Source organism: Xiphophorus hellerii, chromosome 6, assembly GCF_003331165.1.
Source record: "Xiphophorus hellerii strain 12219 chromosome 6, Xiphophorus_hellerii-4.1, whole genome shotgun sequence".
Taxonomy (NCBI): domain Eukaryota; kingdom Metazoa; phylum Chordata; class Actinopteri; order Cyprinodontiformes; family Poeciliidae; genus Xiphophorus; species Xiphophorus hellerii.
The window spans coordinates 24,572,586-24,592,465 of NC_045677.1; the positions used below are offsets into that span (position 1 = coordinate 24,572,586).

The 19,880-nt window shown below is 42.6% G+C and overlaps 1 protein-coding gene and 2 long non-coding RNA genes across 3 annotated transcripts in view; 1 reads left to right on the forward strand and 2 right to left on the reverse strand.

Annotated features, from left to right (window-relative positions):
• Nucleotides 1-1,781: 1,781 nt before the first annotated feature.
• LOC116722001 (uncharacterized) overlaps nt 1,782-19,880 on the forward strand; it is a 28,762-nt gene continuing 10,663 nt past the window's right edge. Inside the window, exon 1 of the mRNA XM_032566082.1 lies at nt 1,782-2,028. Within this exon, the coding sequence (XP_032421973.1) occupies nt 2,018-2,028 (11 nt within the window). The 5' untranslated portion in view covers nt 1,782-2,017. The remainder of the gene's footprint in view (nt 2,029-19,880) is intronic.
• Nucleotides 3,310-3,700, reverse strand: LOC116722016 (uncharacterized). Its single transcript, XR_004339702.1, has 2 exons — nt 3,473-3,700; nt 3,310-3,397 (listed from the first exon to the last, which is right to left on the reverse strand). It is a non-coding gene; the product is annotated as an uncharacterized LOC116722016 (long non-coding RNA).
• On the reverse strand, nt 8,287-8,677 carry LOC116722015 (uncharacterized). Its single transcript, XR_004339701.1, has 2 exons — nt 8,450-8,677; nt 8,287-8,374 (listed from the first exon to the last, which is right to left on the reverse strand). It is a non-coding gene; the product is annotated as an uncharacterized LOC116722015 (long non-coding RNA).

Consider the following 19,880-nt stretch of genomic DNA (forward strand, 5'->3'; position numbering starts at 1 on the left):
ACAAAATAAATATGTTCTGAATAAAGTGTAGAGTCTTTATGATTTGCTGTTGCACTGTAAATAAATTGATTGGCCATAATACTGAGAAACAAATATATGTCAAGAATAATGACAACATTTGTACTCTTTTAAATTAATACCAACTGCAAACAACAGCAGTTGTCACAAATAGTTATGTTAGTAAAAACATTATTAAAACATTGCATTGAAGAAAGACAAATACAGGTGAAGATAGGCAAGGATTATTCTGAGAGTTTGAATATAGAAAATGGGACAAGGAAGTATAGTAAGTCCGTTATTATTTTCAGTGGTAGTTAATGAAATGTTTAAAGAAGTAGAGGCTGGAATGGGATTTTCATTTTTTGCTGATGATGGAGCAGAAAGAGGAAGAAATTGAGCAATTTCAGTTATGGTCATGTAAATGGGGTTTTAAACTTTCTGTAGAGAAAACTAAAATAATGTTTTTTACAAGGAAAAGAGTTGATGAAAAAATTAACTTAAAATTATATGGTCAGGATTTGGAAAGAGTTAAACAATTTAAATTTCTTGGGATGTGGTTTGATGAAAGAATGACATGGGGTGTGCACATTAAGAAAATAATCGATAAATGTAGGAAAGTATTAAATATAATGAGGTGGTTAGTTGGAACAGAGTGGGGAGCTGATAGAAATTCATTAAAAGCAATTTATATGGGGTTAATTAGGTCAGTCTTGGATTATGGATGTATAGTTTATAACTCAGCAGCAGACACAAACCTCCATAAGTTAAATATTATCCAACATCAGGCTTTAAGAATTTGTACTGGTGCTTTTAAAACATCTTCAGCAGCAGCGTTACAGGTTGAAATGGGAGAAATGCCTCTTAAAGTTAGAAGGGATCAATTATCTTTAAACTACTGGTCAAATTTACAGGGACAAAGAAATGATCATCCAACATTAGAGGAGCTTAAACCTGGATGGGAAAAGGAAAAGAAACATTTAAAGAGCTTTGGATGGATAATAAACTCTAAAGTTAATGAAATTCATTTAAATCAGTTAGATGTACAGTATGTCAGACAGTTCCATTACCTGCAGTAACACCTTAGATACTTCCTGATGCTGAAGTTGATTTTTCATTATTAGAAAAGAAGAACAAAGATAAATATCACATTATGAATAAATATATAATACAAGGATACTTAAATAAATATTATAACTATATACAAATATACACATATGCATCAAAATGTACAGCTAATAGGGTAGGGATAGCATTTATTGTGCCACAGTTTCAAATAAAGTTAGGGAAAAGGATTATTGATGGAGTATCGGTGAATACAGGAGAAATACTAGCTTTGTTTTTAGCAGTTCAATGGGTGGAAAAGGTCAGACCATTAAAATCTATCATTTGCTGAGATTGAAGTTAGATTACAAGTTAAGTTATTAATTACTCTCAGCAGTTGCCAACAACCACCTGAGAGTTCAATGTAACTTGTAATATGAATTGCTAGTAAAAAAAAAAAAGGCTAATAAATATTAATTCTAATTCATAATAGTTAGAATAAGCTTTAAAACAATGTCAATACAGTAAAAAGTTGTTGAAAAGTTAGGTACACTTGGATAAGGTATGACACTTATCCAATAAAATTAACTCAGCTACACTAATGACGAGGGAAGAGAAGGGTTGATTTTTTTGTTTTACTTTTTCATTTTTGTAGCAGCTCCACAGCACTTGAATTAGTTTGCGCCGTTCCCCCCGTACCGTTCCCCCCGCCCCCTTTCTGCTGCAGCGAGCTCGGTCTTACTTCTGATTGGTCGTTAGACGGTCGGCTGTTTTACAGCAAAAACAGCCAACTGAAGATGCGTGTGGATGGTACATCAGCTCACACTCAACCTGCGCCCAGAAAAGCTCTCTGCTTGCGACCTTTTTACATTCTCGCAGCCTCTCCTTTAAATTAAAATCCCTCCGGTGCTCGCGCCCGGTCTCCGTTTCCTCTCGGTCTTCATTCAGCTCATTTCAGCGGAGGAAGTTCCAAGACATGAGCCAAAGGTAAGACGTTCCTGTGGTTTTACCATCACTTCATGTTTGTATGTTCAGCCACGACATGGTTATTATCTGTGCTAATGTAACAGTTGTTAAAAGGCTCAATAACGTCACGCTGGAATCAGGATCTGCGCCAGTTTATTACTATAAGACACAGAACCAGCGGTAAACCAGCGGGTACCGAGGGGGCACCGTCAGATTCCCGCAGGACTAGCCTATCTTCCGCCGGGCTGCGGGTGGTGACAGCAGCATGGGTGGTGCAACACCAATAACTATAATCCCGCTACACATTTAGGAACCAAAAATAAAACCTGTATACAATAGAAATAGCCCTGCTGTAGCGCTAACGCGATGCTAGACATACTGTATATGCCAATTCAACAAAAAGGTGTTTTCAGAAGGTTCATTGAAATCAACTATGAAAAATAAAATTAACTCGGTTACACTAATGACGAGGGAAGAGAAGGGTTGATACTTTTTTTTTTTTTTTTTACTTTTTCACTTTTTCACTTTTGTAGCAGCTCCCCAGCACTTGAATTAGTTTGCGCCGGGTGATTTTCAGAACTTTATTTTCTTTGATGCGGATCATCACAGTCACCACACCCACTTCAGTCACAGCGAAAACTTTCACCAAAGCGAATCAACATTCCTAAGTACCAAACACATCATGACTGTTGTTCAAGTCATTCATTGGTATAATGATTCTGCCAGCTTTGACAGGCCTCCTCTTATTAGCTATGGCAAAATAAACAAACATTACTAAAGAATAGGGATTATAATTGCTGGTGGAAAAGTTCAGATCACTGTGGTGAGTCCGGTTAGAAAACAGAGTCGCACTCCAACGGGTTTAACTTGCGGTTTATTCCCTAACTTGACGTAACGGTGTGGTTCTAGAAAAGATAAACAACAATACAACGTCAGTGTCCGAATAATCCCCAAACAAATGACTGAAATAACATCACACATACTAAATAACTGCAATATTAATAGTCACAAACATCAAGTTCTAAACAAATACACGACACGAAAAACTAGTGCACAACTCATCAGGCGCGTTTTGTCTGAACGCACCATTTTGGTGCAAAAATATGAAAGCACATTTTACTGGAGAGATTTCCTTTAATGCCTCACTTTCATTTATTCACAGATTCCGTCCAGAAACTTTGGAATTCCGTTACACATTAAAATGGGATTAGCATTTTTCGGAATGAAAGTTGTAAGGGATAGTTGTCATATCTGCTTTAACACTACGAACCCACATGCAGAACACAACTCGGGACGCGAAAGATCAGTTAAAGTGATTTATTTACAAAAGATTTCCAGGGTAGGCTCTCAGTCATCGAAGGGACGGCGACAGACAGGTAAGTCAGGACTTCTGGGAACAACAACAGATCGGGAGGTGAGTTCAGGGACCGTGGGGATTTTCCAGAGCTCTAAAGTGTATGCTTACTCGGGGAGGAGAATAAACAACGGCGTGGCCAGGTGTGGAGGCGCTGGAGGTGGAGGTTGTGCTGCGGTGGAGGGCGGACAGGTAATAGGGTCCAGACGGCGTCGCAAGGGAAACTCGGGACTACAGCCAGACTTGACGTTGCAGGAACAGCTGAAAAAAATCCAAACAACAGATGGCGTTAGCTCAGAATCGACAGGAAGCTCGACTAGGTCGCTGGAGAGGGCTCTGGGTTACCATTACAGGCTAACACTCAAGCGTTGGTATGCTGGCAGTCGCCGTCTCTTGAAGTCCCGCTGACGAGTGGATTGGGAACCGGTGTGACGGTGACGTCAGCCCTTCAGTCCTCCTATCCTAGCCTCCATGGTGCCATCTGGTGGCGATGGCAAGCCATAGGAATGAAAAAAAACAAAAAAGGCAAAACAAAAAAAACCCAACTCCTGACAGTACCCCCCCCCTAACGGTCGCCACCTGGCGGCCGAGACGACCTGGCAGGCAAAGAAGAGCGATAATCAGCGATCAAATCCAAATCCAAAATGAACGAACCAGGGACCCAGAGGCGCTCCTCCGGGCCATAGCCCTCCCAATCAACAAGGTACTGCCACCCCCGACCCCGCCGACGGGAGTCCACAATCCTGCGAACAGTGTAAGCGGGGTGCCCGTCAATGATACGGGCGGGAGGAGGGGGTTCAGGTGGAGGGCACAAGGTGCTGGTCTGGAGAGGCTTAACTTGAGACACATGAAAAGTGGGATGGATCCGTAGCGAGTCTGGGAGACGGAGACGGACAGCTGACGGATTGATTATGGATTCCACCTCAAAAGGTCCAATGAACCTAGGGGACAGCTTCTTTGACATAGATTTTAACTGAATGTTCTGAGTGGATAGCCAAACCTTCTGACCAGGAGAGTACACCGGAGCCGGAATCCTTCTGCGATCAGCGAAACGCTTGTTCTGAGTTGAAGTTCTATTGAGGGCGTTGATGGTTGATCTCCAGACGTTCTTGCAGCGCCGGATGTGGTGTTGGACAGAAGTAACGGAGATCAGATCCTCCTCAGCGGCAAGAAGTGGGGGCTGGTATCCTAGGGAAACCTCAAAAGGAGATAAACCAGTAGCGGCAGAAACATGGCTATTGTGTGCATACTGAACCCATGGCAGGAAAGTACTCCAGTCAGATGGATTGGTGGATGAGAAACAGCGGAGGACCGACTCAAGTTCTTGATTCATTCTTTCCACTTGACCATTGGTCTGAGGATGATAACCAGAAGTTAGAACTACTTTGGCCTTGAGAGCAGCACAAAAATGTCTCCAAACTTGGGACACAAACTGTGGACCCCGATCCGAAAGTATCTCAACTGGGATGCCATGTAAACAGAAGACATGTTTAATCATCAACTGAGCGGTCTGAAAAGCACTGGGGAGCTTGCGAAGGGGAACTAAATGACAAGCCTTGGAAAAACGGTCTACGATGGTGAGTATAGTCGTCATCCCTTTAGAGGGAGGTAACCCAGTGACAAAATCAATGGCAATGTGAGACCACGGACGCTTGGGAACAGGTAGTGGTTGAAGGAGTCCTGATGGGGGCTGATGAGAGGACTTGTTCCGGGAGCAAACAACACAGGCTCGCACATAGTCCTTAACATCCTTATGGATGGATGGCCACCAAAACCTGCGGTTTATTAGAGAAATGGTGCGACTCGTACCTGGGTGCCCTGAAAACTTAGAGGCGTGGATCCAATGTAGAAATCTGGCTCGGACAGCTGAGGGAACAAAAAGTTTATTAGCTGGGCAATCAACAGGTGTAGATTCAGAGGACTGAGCCTGCTTTATGAGATCCTCAATCTCCCAGGTGACAACACCCACGGTGCAGCTGGGGGGCAAGATGGTCGCAGGAGTCTTGTCTGAGTTATCAGCAGCATATTGCCGGGACAGAGCATCTGGTTTCAGGTTGCGTGAGCCTGGGCGGTAGGAAATGGACAGGTTAAATCTTGAAAAGAACAGAGACCAACGGGATTGACGTGGATTGAGGCGTTTTGCGGATTGAAGGTAGGAGAGGTTCTTATGGTCAGTCCAAACTAGCACTGGATGTTCGGCACCCTCCAACCAATGTCGCCACTCCTCCAGGGCCAACTTGATGGCCAGAAGTTCCCGGTCGCCCACATCGTAATTCCGTTCAGCAGGGGATAACCTACGGGAAAAGAAGGCACAAGGATGTGTCTTATTATCAGTGCTAGATACTTGGGACAGAACGGCTCCCACTCCTGTATCGGACGCATCAACCTCCACAATAAATTGTCTGGACGGGTCGGGCTGAATCAGGACAGGGGCAGCAGAAAAAAGAGACTTGAGTCTTTTAAACGCTGCTTCAGCTGTGGGTGTCCACAGGAATGGAGACTTTGTGGAGGTTAGAGCGGTTAAAGGAAGAGCTGTTTGACTGTAGTTGCGAATGAATCTTCGGTAGAAGTTTGCAAAACCTAAAAATCTTTGGAGCTGTTTACGTGTATCAGGGGTCGGCCATTCCACAACTGCTTTAATTTTGTCCTCCGTAGGGCGAACCTGTCCGCCCTCAAGTATAAAGCCCAAGAAGGACACTGATGATTTGTGGAATTCGCATTTCTCTGCTTTCACATAGAGTTTATTCTCAAGTAGTCGTTGCAGAACCCGGCGGACATGGTGTTTATGTTCAGTTAAATTCTTGGAGTAAATGAGTATATCATCCAGATATACAAACACGAATATATTCAAAAAGTCTCTTAAAACATCATTTACCAAAGCCTGAAAGCAAGCTGGAGCATTGGACAGGCCGAACGGCATAACTAAATATTCAAAGTGTCCCAGAGGTGTCTTAAAGGCCGTTTTCCACTCATCACCCCTTTGAATGCGAAGCAAATGGTAAGCATTTCTTAAGTCTAGTTTGGAAAAGACCGTGGCACCATGGACAGGCTCAAACGCAGACGACAACAGAGGTAAAGGATATTTATTTTTAACTGTGATTTGGTTTAGCCCACGGTAATCTATGCAAGGTCTCAGTGTTCCATCCTTCTTGCCAACAAAAAAAAATCCAGCCCCCAGAGGAGAAGAAGAAGGTCGAATTATACCTGCTGCCGAAGAGTCCTTAATATACTTCTCCATAGTCTCCCGCTCGGGCCGTGAGATGTTATACAGTCGACTTGAGGGTAACGGGGCCCCTGGGAGGAGATCTATGGAGCAATCATAAGGTCTGTGAGGAGGAAGAGAAAGAGCTTTAGCCTTACTAAAGACAGGAGCCAAATCGTGGTAGTCAACAGGGATGGACGATAAATCCAAAGGATCCACTTCTTGTTGCTCTGCCGGTGGCGGACCTGGGGGAACAGCAGACCGGAGGCAGGTGGAGTGACAGTTAGTGGACCATGAAACAATGTTCTTATCTGACCAGTTTATGTGAGGGTTATGTAGTTCCAGCCAATCAAAACCTAGGACGACAGATGATGTGGCTGTGGGAAAAACAAAAAAAGAAATCAATTCGTTGTGGTTACCTGAACTAACCAGGAGAAGCGGTTTGGTTTTGTGAGTTATGGGTGGAAGTGATTTTCCATCTAGAGCAGAAACTCTAAGAGGAACTGGTAACTCGACAGTCTCAATTGACATCTGTTTAACCAATTCAGAGTCAATTAAGGTTCGTTCACAACCAGAATCAATCAGGGCTGTCAAAGGAATGGTCTGGTTATTGTAACTAAGGTTTGAAATTATCGAAAAGCGAGGAGAAGCTTGAACATGTCGGTCCACCAGATCTCCCCCCTCTACTGGCGGACTAGGGGGTTTAACCGAACCGGACAGCTAGCAATGAAATGTCCGGGCGCGCCACAGTATAGACAAAGGCGAGACCTCATCCGGTTTTGTCTCTCTTCGGGGGATAACCGTGTACGTCCAAGTTGCATTGGTTCTGGTTCAGGTGAGTTGAGTGAGGAAAGGGTTGGGGTCACAGGAGCAGAAGTCTGTACGTTTCTGGTAGATGAAGTTCTGCGGCTCCTCTCCCTGTTACGGGATCTGATCCGGTTATCTAACCGAATAGTTAATTTTATCAGATCTTCTAAGGAATCAGGCTCATCGAGCGTTGCCAACTCATCCTTTATCGAGTCACTGAGAGCGTGAAAGTAAGCGCTCTTTAAAGCTGCCGGGTTCCAAGCCGAGGCTGCAGCCACTATTCTGAAGTCAATTGCAAAGTCTGCTACAGATCTTTGTCCTTGTTTTAATGACCATAACTCTCGGGAGTTAGCGGTCTTGTCAGGGTCACAAGTGAAAACCTGTTTGAAGTCCGCCAAGAACTCTGTGAATGTACAGGCAAAATTAGTGGGGTCAGGAAACTTCGCCTCAGCCCAGCTAAGAGCTCTACCTGACAGGTGAGCAATTATAAATGCAATCTTGGCCCCATCGTTAAGAAAGCTCTGAGGAGAATGATTGAAAATCAATGAACACTGCATTATGAAACCCTTACATTTGTTAGAGTCACCATCAAACCTTTCTGGCGAGGGTGGGCGGATCTCCGAATACATGGCGCGGCTCACTGGAGCAGGATCGGGAGTAGGGTCCGGAGCGGCGACTGGAGGCTGTTGGGATGAAGTCTGCAGAAAGTTAGCTATTTCTTCAAGCCGACGGTTCGTTTCTGCTTGACTGGCGCTAAGATCGCGAAGGACCTTTTCATGTGACTGAATCGCTGATTGTTGTTCAGCTAAAGCCCTTCTGATTGTGTCTGCTGGGTTCGGTTGTTGGCTTGAGTGTTCTGTCATATCTGCTTTAACACTACGAACCCACATGCAGAACACAACTCGGGACGCGAAAGATCAGTTAAAGTGATTTATTTACAAAAGATTTCCAGGGTAGGCTCTCAGTCATCGAAGGGACGGCGACAGACAGGTAAGTCAGGACTTCTGGGAACAACAACAGATCGGGAGGTGAGTTCAGGGACCGTGGGGATTTTCCAGAGCTCTAAAGTGTATGCTTACTCGGGGAGGAGAATAAACAACGGCGTGGCCAGGTGTGGAGGCGCTGGAGGTGGAGGTTGTGCTGCGGTGGAGGGCGGACAGGTAATAGGGTCCAGACGGCGTCGCAAGGGAAACTCGGGACTACAGCCAGACTTGACGTTGCAGGAACAGCTGAAAAAAATCCAAACAACAGATGGCGTTAGCTCAGAATCGACAGGAAGCTCGACTAGGTCGCTGGAGAGGGCTCTGGGTTACCATTACAGGCTAACACTCAAGCGTTGGTATGCTGGCAGTCGCCGTCTCTTGAAGTCCCGCTGACGAGTGGATTGGGAACCGGTGTGACGGTGACGTCAGCCCTTCAGTCCTCCTATCCTAGCCTCCATGGTGCCATCTGGTGGCGATGGCAAGCCATAGGAATGAAAAAAAACAAAAAAGGCAAAACAAAAAAAACCCAACTCCTGACAATAGTGAGCTATTTAAAATAAATTATTTACATTTGTAGACTAAAGTAAATTACTCAAAGTGAATTTTCTAAATTAAGAATGTTGCAGATTGTTTATGGATGTTTGTCTGTTTTGATTAGTACTGTTGGTGGTTTATATTTTGTTTTGTTTAATTGTATTTGCACTTTGTAACTGTGAAAAATGCTGCCTGACAGTCTGCTATGTTGAGCCCTTTAAGGGGCGGAGCTTAGTGCACCGGTAAGCAGCATGCAGACGAAGAAGGGGAGAAAAGGAAATAGGAGCTGTAGCAGCACAAACAGACGGGGAGCCAACTTCACTCACTCTGTGGTTTTACTCAGACACCAGTTGTACTCACCAATGTGACGCAGGAGTTTGTGGCAGGCCGTTTTAACATAAATCGGGTTCACCACCAACAATCAATAGAGGTCAATTTTACCAAATCCTATTTTGATAAAAAGGTTTATTGTAAGTAAAGAATATTAAAAAAATTTGAATAATTTATCCACAACCAGATTCATGCTCTATCATTTTACCATTCAGGATCTAGTCGAAACTATTTGTTATGTAGGGGAGACCGGGTATGGTTGTAACATAGGGAGAGTTGTAACACCACCAGTTCCACCAATCAGGGATAAGATAGGAATTACATGATCATTTCAGTGTTTACCCGCTTCCTCCCCAATCCCATATTGTGATTGTCAAGGCTGGAAACAGGCACATGCAGATACTAAGGAGAAAAAACTGATTTTGAGGTAAGAAAGTAAATTTTTTGACCATGACTATATTTTGTTTAATACTTATACTGTTGCAGATAAAACCATATGACTTACATTAGATGAAAGTGTAATTTCTCAGGCAAAATGTGATGCATTTTCCCGTGCTAATTTCAAACCGCTATGCTACTACAGCTAGCTAAACATGGCTGACAGGGTTGGGGTGGGTTGTAACACATCTTTAAAAAGTGTTACAACCATCCCCTTACATACAACTAAGAACATTTTGATTTTAATAATTTTACAGAATGCCTAGGCAGTGGATACGAAAGACTGACAGAGGTGTGCCTGCAGATGTTTTAAAAAAGTCATCTGATGAGGTCACAAAGAAGAGCAAGTCAGTCAGATCAGTTGCAAAGGCGCATGGGATCTGCCATGTAACACTGAGCAGATACTGCAAATCACTGCAGAAGCTGAGAGAACAGGTGTCCAGTGATCTTCCCAGTGTAGGTTATTGGAGCAGCAACAAAGTCTTCTCTAAGGTGCAGGAGGAAGTGTTGGCTGACTATTTGACTCAGGCAGCAGACCTGTATTATGGACTGACTCCACGTGAGGTAAGCATATGACAGGTTAGTCACTGGAGACAAGAGAAGAATTGAATACCAGCGTAGGTGCTAGACAAATTTAAAAGCTCAAAGCCACAGGAAGTGTGGGTAAAATGTGCCCTATGCAGCCTCTGGGCCCACCAAGCCTGCACTCCTGGGCTACCATCATTCATTTGTCACCACTGTGACTCTGATTAAGGATACACACACATAAACACACACACACATTGACATTGGTTTTTGTTAGACCTACATGTTTGTTCAGTGTTCATTAAGCATACATTATACATGTTAAGGAAGTTTGTTCTAGTAGAATAATTTACACACATGCACACACACACAAACAGAGTATATTTGAGTTATGGTCAGTCACAGAGAGAGAGAGAGAGAGAGACATTGTTTTTGTATTGTTCTTTTAATTCAGTAAACCTCTTTTTGAAGCATATCACATGGTGTGGCCTCTGTTTTTGCTTCTTTTGTCTAATTGTTACAACTTACCCCAGCAGGTGTTACAACCTACCTCGGTAGCGGGGTAGGTTGTAACAAAGGAACACCATGTATTTGACATGAACTCATGCGGTCTGTGATATTCTTGCAGAGGTTTGAATTGGTGCCATTTGTAGTAAACAAATGTGGGTATTTTGTATAAAAGTTTGAAAACTCTAGCTCAAAAATTCTGTGAGTTAATGGTGCTGGAGCAAAAAGTGTTACAACCATACCCGGTCTCCCCTATATGGAATGTGCAGACGAAATAATTTTATATTACGACGGCCTGCCCTAAATAGAGTACTGTAACTTTAATGGACGCTGTGTGTCTCACAACCCACTTCCTGCATGCTGTATCGACATTGAAAATGCCGGTTATAAGGATCAGGTGTTATGCCGAGAATTGCATGCCCTGTCGCGGGAGCACGCATCGCTCTAAACTCTCGCATATTGATGAGAAAACGGACTGAAATATGACCGAAGAGGAAACTTTTAAAGATATTCGTAACATTATCACGTTTCTTAACCATGTAAGCCATAAAACGGTGGGTTTTATTTCGCAGATTAATTGAAGCAAATACGGTTTTTATACCTTTATTGAAACATATGAGTCGAACGTTTTTCAGTGAGTGTCTGATGAAAATGTTCTCCGCTAATGGTTTGAAATTCCCCGATTTTTCTTTTAACACAATAATGGCTTAAAGCATTACAAAACAGAAGCCCGTTATGTAGAACATTTTATATCATCCTTAACTGTCTAGTCTCTTTATGTAGGGGGGATGCATTTTAATTTCTGAGCCAGCCAATATTTGTATCCCCTGTCTATTGTCCTGTTAATATGAAACTTACAGAAGTAGCTCAGAGAACAAGTGTCATTACGTAGAAAAGGTAAAATCACTCTTAACTCTTTATTTCTCCATTTAGCAGGGGGATGCATTTTTGGCAGGCTAATAATAGGACTTGCCGTAAAATGCATCCCCTGCTAAAATGGAGAAATAAAGAGTTAAAAGTGAAATAACTTTTTCTACATAATCAAACTTGTTCTATGAACTGCTGGTATAAGTTTCATATCAATAGGATAATATTTGGGGAATATAAAGGCGGCATGCAGATATCGGCAGGAACAAAATCCATATTGTCAAAAAATGCATCCCCTGCTAAAATGGAGAAATAAAGAGTTAAGAGTGAAATAATGTTTTCTACATAATCACACTTGTTCTATGAACTGCTGGTATAAGTTTCATATCAATAGGATAATATTTGGGGAAAATAGAGAGGGGATGCATATTTTGGCAGGCTAATAATAGGCTTTGCCAAAAAATGCATCCCCTGCTAACATGGAGAAATAAAGAGTTAAGAGTGATTTTACCTTTTCTACGTAATGACACTTGTTCTCTGAGCTACTTCTGTAAGTTTTATATTAACAGGACAATAGACAGGGGATACAAATATTGGCAGGCTCAGAAATTAAAATGCATCCCCCCTACATAAAGAGACTAGACAGTTAAGGATGATATAAAATGTTCTACATAACGGGCTTCTGTTTTGTAATGCTTTAAGCCATTATTGTGTTAAAAGAAAAATCGGGGAATTTCAAACCATTAGCGGAGAACATTTTCATCAGACACTCACTGAAAAACGTTCAACTCATATGTTTCAATAAAGGTATAAAAACCGTATTTACTTCAATTAATTTGCGAAATAAAACCCACCGTTTTATGGCTTACATGGTTAAGAAACGTGATAATGTTACGAATATCTTTAAAAGTTTCCTCTTCGGTCATATTTCAGTCCGTTTTCTCATCAATATGCGAGAATTTAGAGCGATGCGCGTGAGACCGGTGGACTTCTGCGTTGTGTGTTGATAGGACAAACCATAAAAACACCGAGTCAGGGTTTGGAGGCTCTCCGTTTATTCAGCCTGTCAATCGAGAGATATTAGCATTAGCACGTAGCATGTGCTCCAGTTCTCCAACCCGATCTATACAAAATAATAATGTTAGCATGCATCAAATCTTATAAATGCATAATAGCAACTCGAATGAAAATATTAAAACACCTAACATTAATACAGAAGAAAAAAAAATAAACATTTGGACAATATAAATGAAAGGATTACAATAGATTATAAAACTTGCCTCTTCCCAGTGGAACGAGTAACAAAACGGAAGAGGAAATGAACAACGTAACATTTATAATGGTGCTGGAGGACCCCAAACAAAAGAAGAAGAAAGTAGGGCGGAGCTGGAGGACCAAACCCCTTATAGCAGACACAGAGGAACACAAAGACAGAGAAGTATAAGAGGACAAATAAATTAAAGAAAACATTTTGTGAAAATATACAACTAACAATATAGACCCAGTTACATTCACCCCCCTAGATTTACACAAAATTATAAAACCATAAGGAAAACAAACACACACACAAAAAAACATACATCACAGGCCAAAAATTACAACAGCCAATGGGCAAAGTCGGCAGAAGAGCCATCTACTAAAAGATTAAGAGGTTACAGAAACCTATCAGACAGGATGCGGTGCCCTATACACCACACCGTTTTGGCTAATTACAATATTCAGAAATAAAAGCGTGTACACGCCATCCATATACTCAACAAAGTACTTGCCTAGAAGCATAACAATCAGGTGACCAAGAATGAAGTGTGGGGAAAAACAAAACAAACAAAAAAAATTACACAGTTCTGATAGGAGATTTTTGATTCCCAAAAACAGACTCAATCTGGGCCATAGACTCAATCAATCTACACACCGGCTTGATAATCCTGCCAAGACGCGTAGTGACTCTGTGACCTAAACCCCTGTCCTGAAGGTCATGTAAGTCCCCTTGATGACTATGTGACTCAATGGAAGGGAGTGAAGGAGCACCTGCACCAGCCCACCCAAGGGAGGCAGAACACATCCCCTCAGGGGAGGGTAAGTCTTCGCTCTCACATGATGACTGTGCCTGAACCCAGGATGCCGTACGGACCTCACTAGACTCACAGACACAAGGAGGGATAACAGGCCCTAGGGTGTCAGTTCCTCTCTTTGAGGAGGAGGTATTGGGCTTCCCTGGGGCAGCAACAGAACTAACAGAGCACTGCTCATCCAATGAAGGGTCCAAGGGCAAGAAGTTGACCTGGAGTAGGAAGTTGCGATGAACTGTCCTTTCACGTCCTGAGGAATCCCTGATCTTATAGAGGTTAAGGCCGGGTTTAGAAGCGACTACCTCAAAAACTGTAGACTCCCATTTATCTGACAGCTTACGTTTCCCTCTCGCGCTCTTGTTTGCCAACAGCACCCGGTCCCCCACCGACAGAGGTAAGCCCCTGACCCTTTTGTTGTACTGCCTTGATTGGTATCTCTGCTCAGCAGCACTGTGTTCTTGAGCCAGGACCATAGCAGAATGTAGATCATTCATGAGTGACTTGACATAGGCATTGTAATCACAAACTGTGTCATCACGAAGAACACTCTTGAAAATGAGATCAACCGGTAACCGTGGAACCCGTCCAAACATCAGATAAAATGGCGCAAACCCAGTCGTTTCATGTGCAGTACAGTTGTGCACAAACGTCATCGACTGAATCATTTGTGGCCACTCCTGTTTCACTCTAGGGGGCAGAGATCTCAGCATGCTCCCCAAAGTTCGGTTAAACCTCTCCGTAACACCATTGCCCATGGGGTGGTAGGGTGTAGTGTGTGATTTCATAATGCCCCCCATGTCCAATAGCTCTGCCACCAACTCACTCTCAAAGCTTGGGCCCTGGTCAGAGTGTATGCGCTGAGGGAAACCATATATGCAGAAGAAACCCTCCCACAGCTTCTTTGCCACACTCTTAGCTGACTGGTCATGACAGGTGAAGGCATGTGCCAACTTAGTAAAGTGGTCAGTGATCACAAGTACATCCACAGACTTGTTGTTTCTGTCTTCAGCTGACCAGAAATCAATGCACACTAACTCAAGTGGGGCACAGGTCTTTATACTCTCCAGTGGTGTAGTGAAGGCCGTGAAACGTCTGTCGGACTCATGCAGAGGCACGTTGTAAAACCCGGAGGTCAGATCCATGGTGCTGAAAAAGGCATTCCCTCCCAGTGCGGCAAGACAATCAGTTTGGTGGGGCAGTGGATGGGCATCTTTAACCGTCCTAGCATTAAGCCAACGAAAATCAGTACATATTCTCAAGTCGCCATTCTTCTTCCACACCAACACCAAGGGTGATTCACTTATTGACTTACTGATTATGCCTTTCATCTCCATCTCTGATAGCACTTCTCTCAACACTTGATAATGTGCTGGGGGCACCCTGCGGAAAGGCAAACTGAAGGGGCGAGTATCAGATAGATGGATCCGATGGACAAACCCTTTTGCTTCTCCACAGTCCAAATGGTCCTTGGAGAACACATCCTGAAAGCTCAACAACAGATCAGCCAGCTTCCTCCTCCACTCATCAGACACTTCACAACCCTCCAAGTCCACATCACCAAGGCCACGGTCCTTTAGCATCTGCACAGGATCTGATTCACATCCCAGAGAGAATGAAGAAGTAGTCTGGCTAGACTGCACCATGCATGAGACCGGTGTGACAGGAAAGTCCTTAATAGCCACACAAGGGAACACATCAGCTAACTTACTATTGCGGCGCAATATAAGAGGCTTAGCAGTGGGATTAAGAACCTTCATGGGAATCCAACGATCGCCCCACATCGGTGTAATGACCCGACCAACCAAGATGTTTTTTGGTGTGGAGCGAGCTGAAGTCGGTTCCACGACGACAGTGCTCCCAGGAGACACAGGGGCAGAGGGAGGAAGCCTTCCCCAAACAATGTATTCCTTTCGGGGGAGCAGTGTAACGGCCTGCTGCAATTTCACAGTACCCACCTTGTCAGGTACCTCTGGGCTCTGCCACCGGGAGGTGCAACTCAGTAACTGGAGGAACTGTTCACAATCAGGGTCAGTCGTATGAGAGGACACCATCTCCCAGTATTTCCCATCAGACTTCATTCTTTGGATCACTGGTCAAAGCACATTTGTGCCAATAATCAACTCATCCCTCTGTCCAGGAACAAGGAACATCGGCACCAGACAGTTAAGACCGTAGAGCTCCATGCTCAGCTCGTAAATGCATTTAGGTCGTGTAATAAGTCCACCACAACCAACAAGGACAACTCTTTCAGGGACAGGTTGCGGGGACAGGACAACACCTGCCGCTCTCAGCTTAGCCTCTCCCGTTTCGCTAAGTGTACATGACATGCTGCCCGAGTCCAGCATCCCTGTCAGTGACGTCTGGCCACCAATAGACACAGGGGCATAAAACAACTCACTAGCTTCCTCAACTCTTTGGGACCCAACCAAAATTATTGTTTTCTCGTTGGGGAAGCTTTCACAGCAGTCAACATACTCTGAGTGTGGATTAACAGAATCAGTGAGGGTGTTGTGTACAATGCCCATGTTGCCCCTCTCATCACATAGGCCAGTCAGTTTAAATCAACATGTGAAGCAGCATTTGAGGATCTCTGTTCCACTTCCTGCCTGCAGTCACGTTTCACATGTCCTGGCTCAAAACAGTTAAGACTTAACCTGTATAGTCTGCAGTATGAATGTGTGGAGTGTTCACTGGACCCACAAACTCGACAGGCTAGGGGCTGTGTTCGCCGGGGAACCTGAGATCGGCCCGCTCTCTGGTGACCAGTAGCCAGAGACGCATTACACAGAGAGAGGACCCTGTCAAACATGGTCACCATCTGTTGAGAAACAGGTTAAATAGTGGCAACACTGCACGCCCCAGTGGGCTGCGGGCTTGCCATAGGGTCATGCAATGTATCGGCACCGTCAACAGCCTGTGTATTTGCCACTATGCTCTTGACTGTCCTCACACGACCATCCAGGCGTTGCTGGACCTCAGCTACTGTCCACTGTTCTGCTGGCTTCATTTGAAATGACAAGGAAAGGGTGGGGTCAGGGCAGTGACTGATAAACATCATCACAACCTCTGCATGAGGGTCCTCCACACATTTACCACGCCTGCGGAGACACTCATCCACAGCATCAATGGTCTTATTAAGACGGATCCAATAGTCCATAGCATCCTCCCCAGTCCTCAGAACAGTACCATAAAAGTCTCTCATTGGCAGGTTGGAACATGTAAGCTCACTGAAGTGGTGCTTTAAGACATTAAAAACAGCATTAATTAACCCAGCACCACACAGTTCAGGACGGCACCGTAGAGAGACCTTCACCACATCACGGGCTTTGCCTGTTAATCTTGACATTAGCAGCCCATATTGTTCTTCGGGCGTCCCACAGTTAGCCTGAGACAGGTAACACCTCATCAGATCTTCCCATTCTTGGATGGAAAATGTGTCACTATTGTCACCCCTGAAGAATGGAGGGGCTTTGGCTTCAGACTGCACCACAACCTTCACATGGGGAGACTCCGGTAGAGTAGGAGATGCATTATTAGCAGGGTACTCCTGGGAGTGGCTGGCCTGTTGCACGGTGCACATTTTAGCTGTAATATTATCTCCAATTTGTTTTGCCAGGTCAGATATTAAACCACTGAGTGCCTCATGTGAAACATGTGTAGGCTGTGAATTAACAAAAGGAACTGGTGTGGAGTTTGCAACAGGCACAAACTGTGGATTTATCACAGACTGGTCAACTGTGCATTCATTGTGACCAGGCACCACAGGCCTACCCCTCCCAAAACACGGTGAAGCATTATGTTGATTGTTTGCTGAACCAAAACTCACACCACTGCCTACATATTAAAGTTCCGGCAGATTTGCATGAGACATGTCTGTGAATTGCAACAAAGCATACAATTAAAAGAAAAAAAATAATAACAATGACTTAAAAATATATATATATAGAAAAAAAAATCACACACCCAGAGCAAATACAGAAATAAAAACAAAACAAAAAAAACACAGCTTTTAATGGAAAACTTATTTTGTTGTTGTCGGTGTTGAGCGTCTAGCGCAAAAAAAATAGTAATATTAAACCTGAAAGACCGCACTCAGGGCAAAGCGGCTCTAGTGGCGCAGCTCGGGATCAGGAGACAGCCAAAGATCGTCACAGCTCCGCTGGACGGGGGTTCGCTGACTGCGGACTCGATCAGAGATGTCTCGGGTCGAACGGCACCAAGTGAGACCGGTGGACTTCTGCGTTGTGTGTTGATAGGAAAAACCATAAAAACACCGAGTCAGGGTTTGGAGGCTCTCCGTTTATTCAGCCTGTCAATCGGGAGATATTAGCATTAGCACGTAGCATGTGCTCCAGTTCTCCAACCCGATCTATACAAAATCATAATGTTGGCATGCATCAAATCTTATAAATGCATAATAGCAACTCGAATGAAAATATTAAAACACCTAACATTAATACAGAAGAGGAAAAAAAAACCATTTGGACAATATAAATGAAAGGATTACAATAGATTATAAAACTTGCCTCTTCCCAGTGGAACAAGTAACAAAAGGGAAGAGGAAATGAACAACGTAACATTTATAATGTTTTTTTTTAATGGATCTTTATTGAGATACAAAATACATAACAGTACAAACACAGAAATGTCTGCCAGGTGTCACCGACACATACGGTACATCACCGTGACGTTACATGAACACATTAATTTTTTTTTAAACAAATTAATCAGAAACAAATAAGGCAATTACAGTAGTGGAATTCTGTATAAGGCACATATAGAAGAGGCATATTTAAAATGGAATACAGAGTAATATTGATAATAGAAAATTAGTATTACAATAAGTAATAGTGAAACAATAACAAAAAAAAGGCAAAGGGGGATTCAGGTATTAGGATTAATATACATCAGTGGGCAATTCCATTAATATTTCAGCCAGGGATTCATACGATTCAATACATTTCAAGGATTTCAAATATAACTGGAATTCAGATAAGAAGATGTTAAAAACTGGGGATGATCTCAGCACTCTTTGTTTATGAATAAAGAATTTTGCCAAACAAAATATTAAGTTACAACAGAGTTCTGTAGTTTTGTTTATTAATAACACTCCAAAAGTTACCATATCTCTAGAAATAGATTCAGGAAGTGTGATTTTTAAACTGATCCACCTTTCTAAGCAATTCCAGAATGTTTTGGTTTGGTTGCATTCATAGAAGATATGGTCTATCGTTTCAATATCACGTTCACAAAATTAGCACTTATTGTCATCGATATTAAAGCGATTTCTTAATAGTTCTTTTGAAGGGTAAATTGCATTTAAAATTTTAAAGTGTGTTTCTTTAGCTTTTGGTTGTATGGGGAGTTTAAAATAAAGAGTTCTTAACGTTTCAATTGATTTATTATCAAACTTGGAAAGAATGTTATTTCTATTAATTTTCCCAGGGAACAGAGTTTTGTTAAGACAGTTTCTAATTGTGTGGTTATTGAATTTTTGGTCAGTCAATGAAATTCCATTAATTAATAAATTTGGTAATTGTGGGGTCATCGGATTATTTATTATCAAGTTTTTTACCTGATTAATAAATTGTTTCGGAAAGGCATTAAATAATTTGGTAAATTCAGCTCTTGGGGGAAAGAACTGATATTGTGCACATAATTGTTCGTAGTTTAACAGGCAACCATTAGCATCCATTAAGTGCATAATAGACCAAATATTCTTCTCCATCCAATCTTTGTAAAATAAGGATTTATTGCGATGTAATATGAATCTGTTATTCCATATGATAGAGGAGTGTGGCGAGTAGTTATGTACATAGAGCATTTTCCAGTATAGTAATACTTGTTTATGGAACTCTGATAGTTTAATGGGCAATTTATTTATATTGAAATCAGCTAGAAGTACAAGTTTTAAACCACCTATTTTGTTAAATACATAATTAGGGACACAATACCAAAATAACTGAGAATTTTTAACCCAGGATTTCAACCAATTAATCTTAAGGGTTCCGTTAAGACATTCAAAGTCAATTACTTTCAGACCGCCATCTTTGAATTGTTTCACCATATGACTTTTCCGTAGGTAGTGTGGCCTGTTCCTCCAAATAAAGTTCATGTTCATTTGGTTAATAGTTTTAGTTAAACTATTTGGGATAGCAGTGCTACAAGTTGAGTAAATTAATCTTGATAAACTTTCCATTTTTGTTAAATAAATGCGTCCTAAAATAGAAAGGTCCCATGAGCCATGAGTTAAGTTT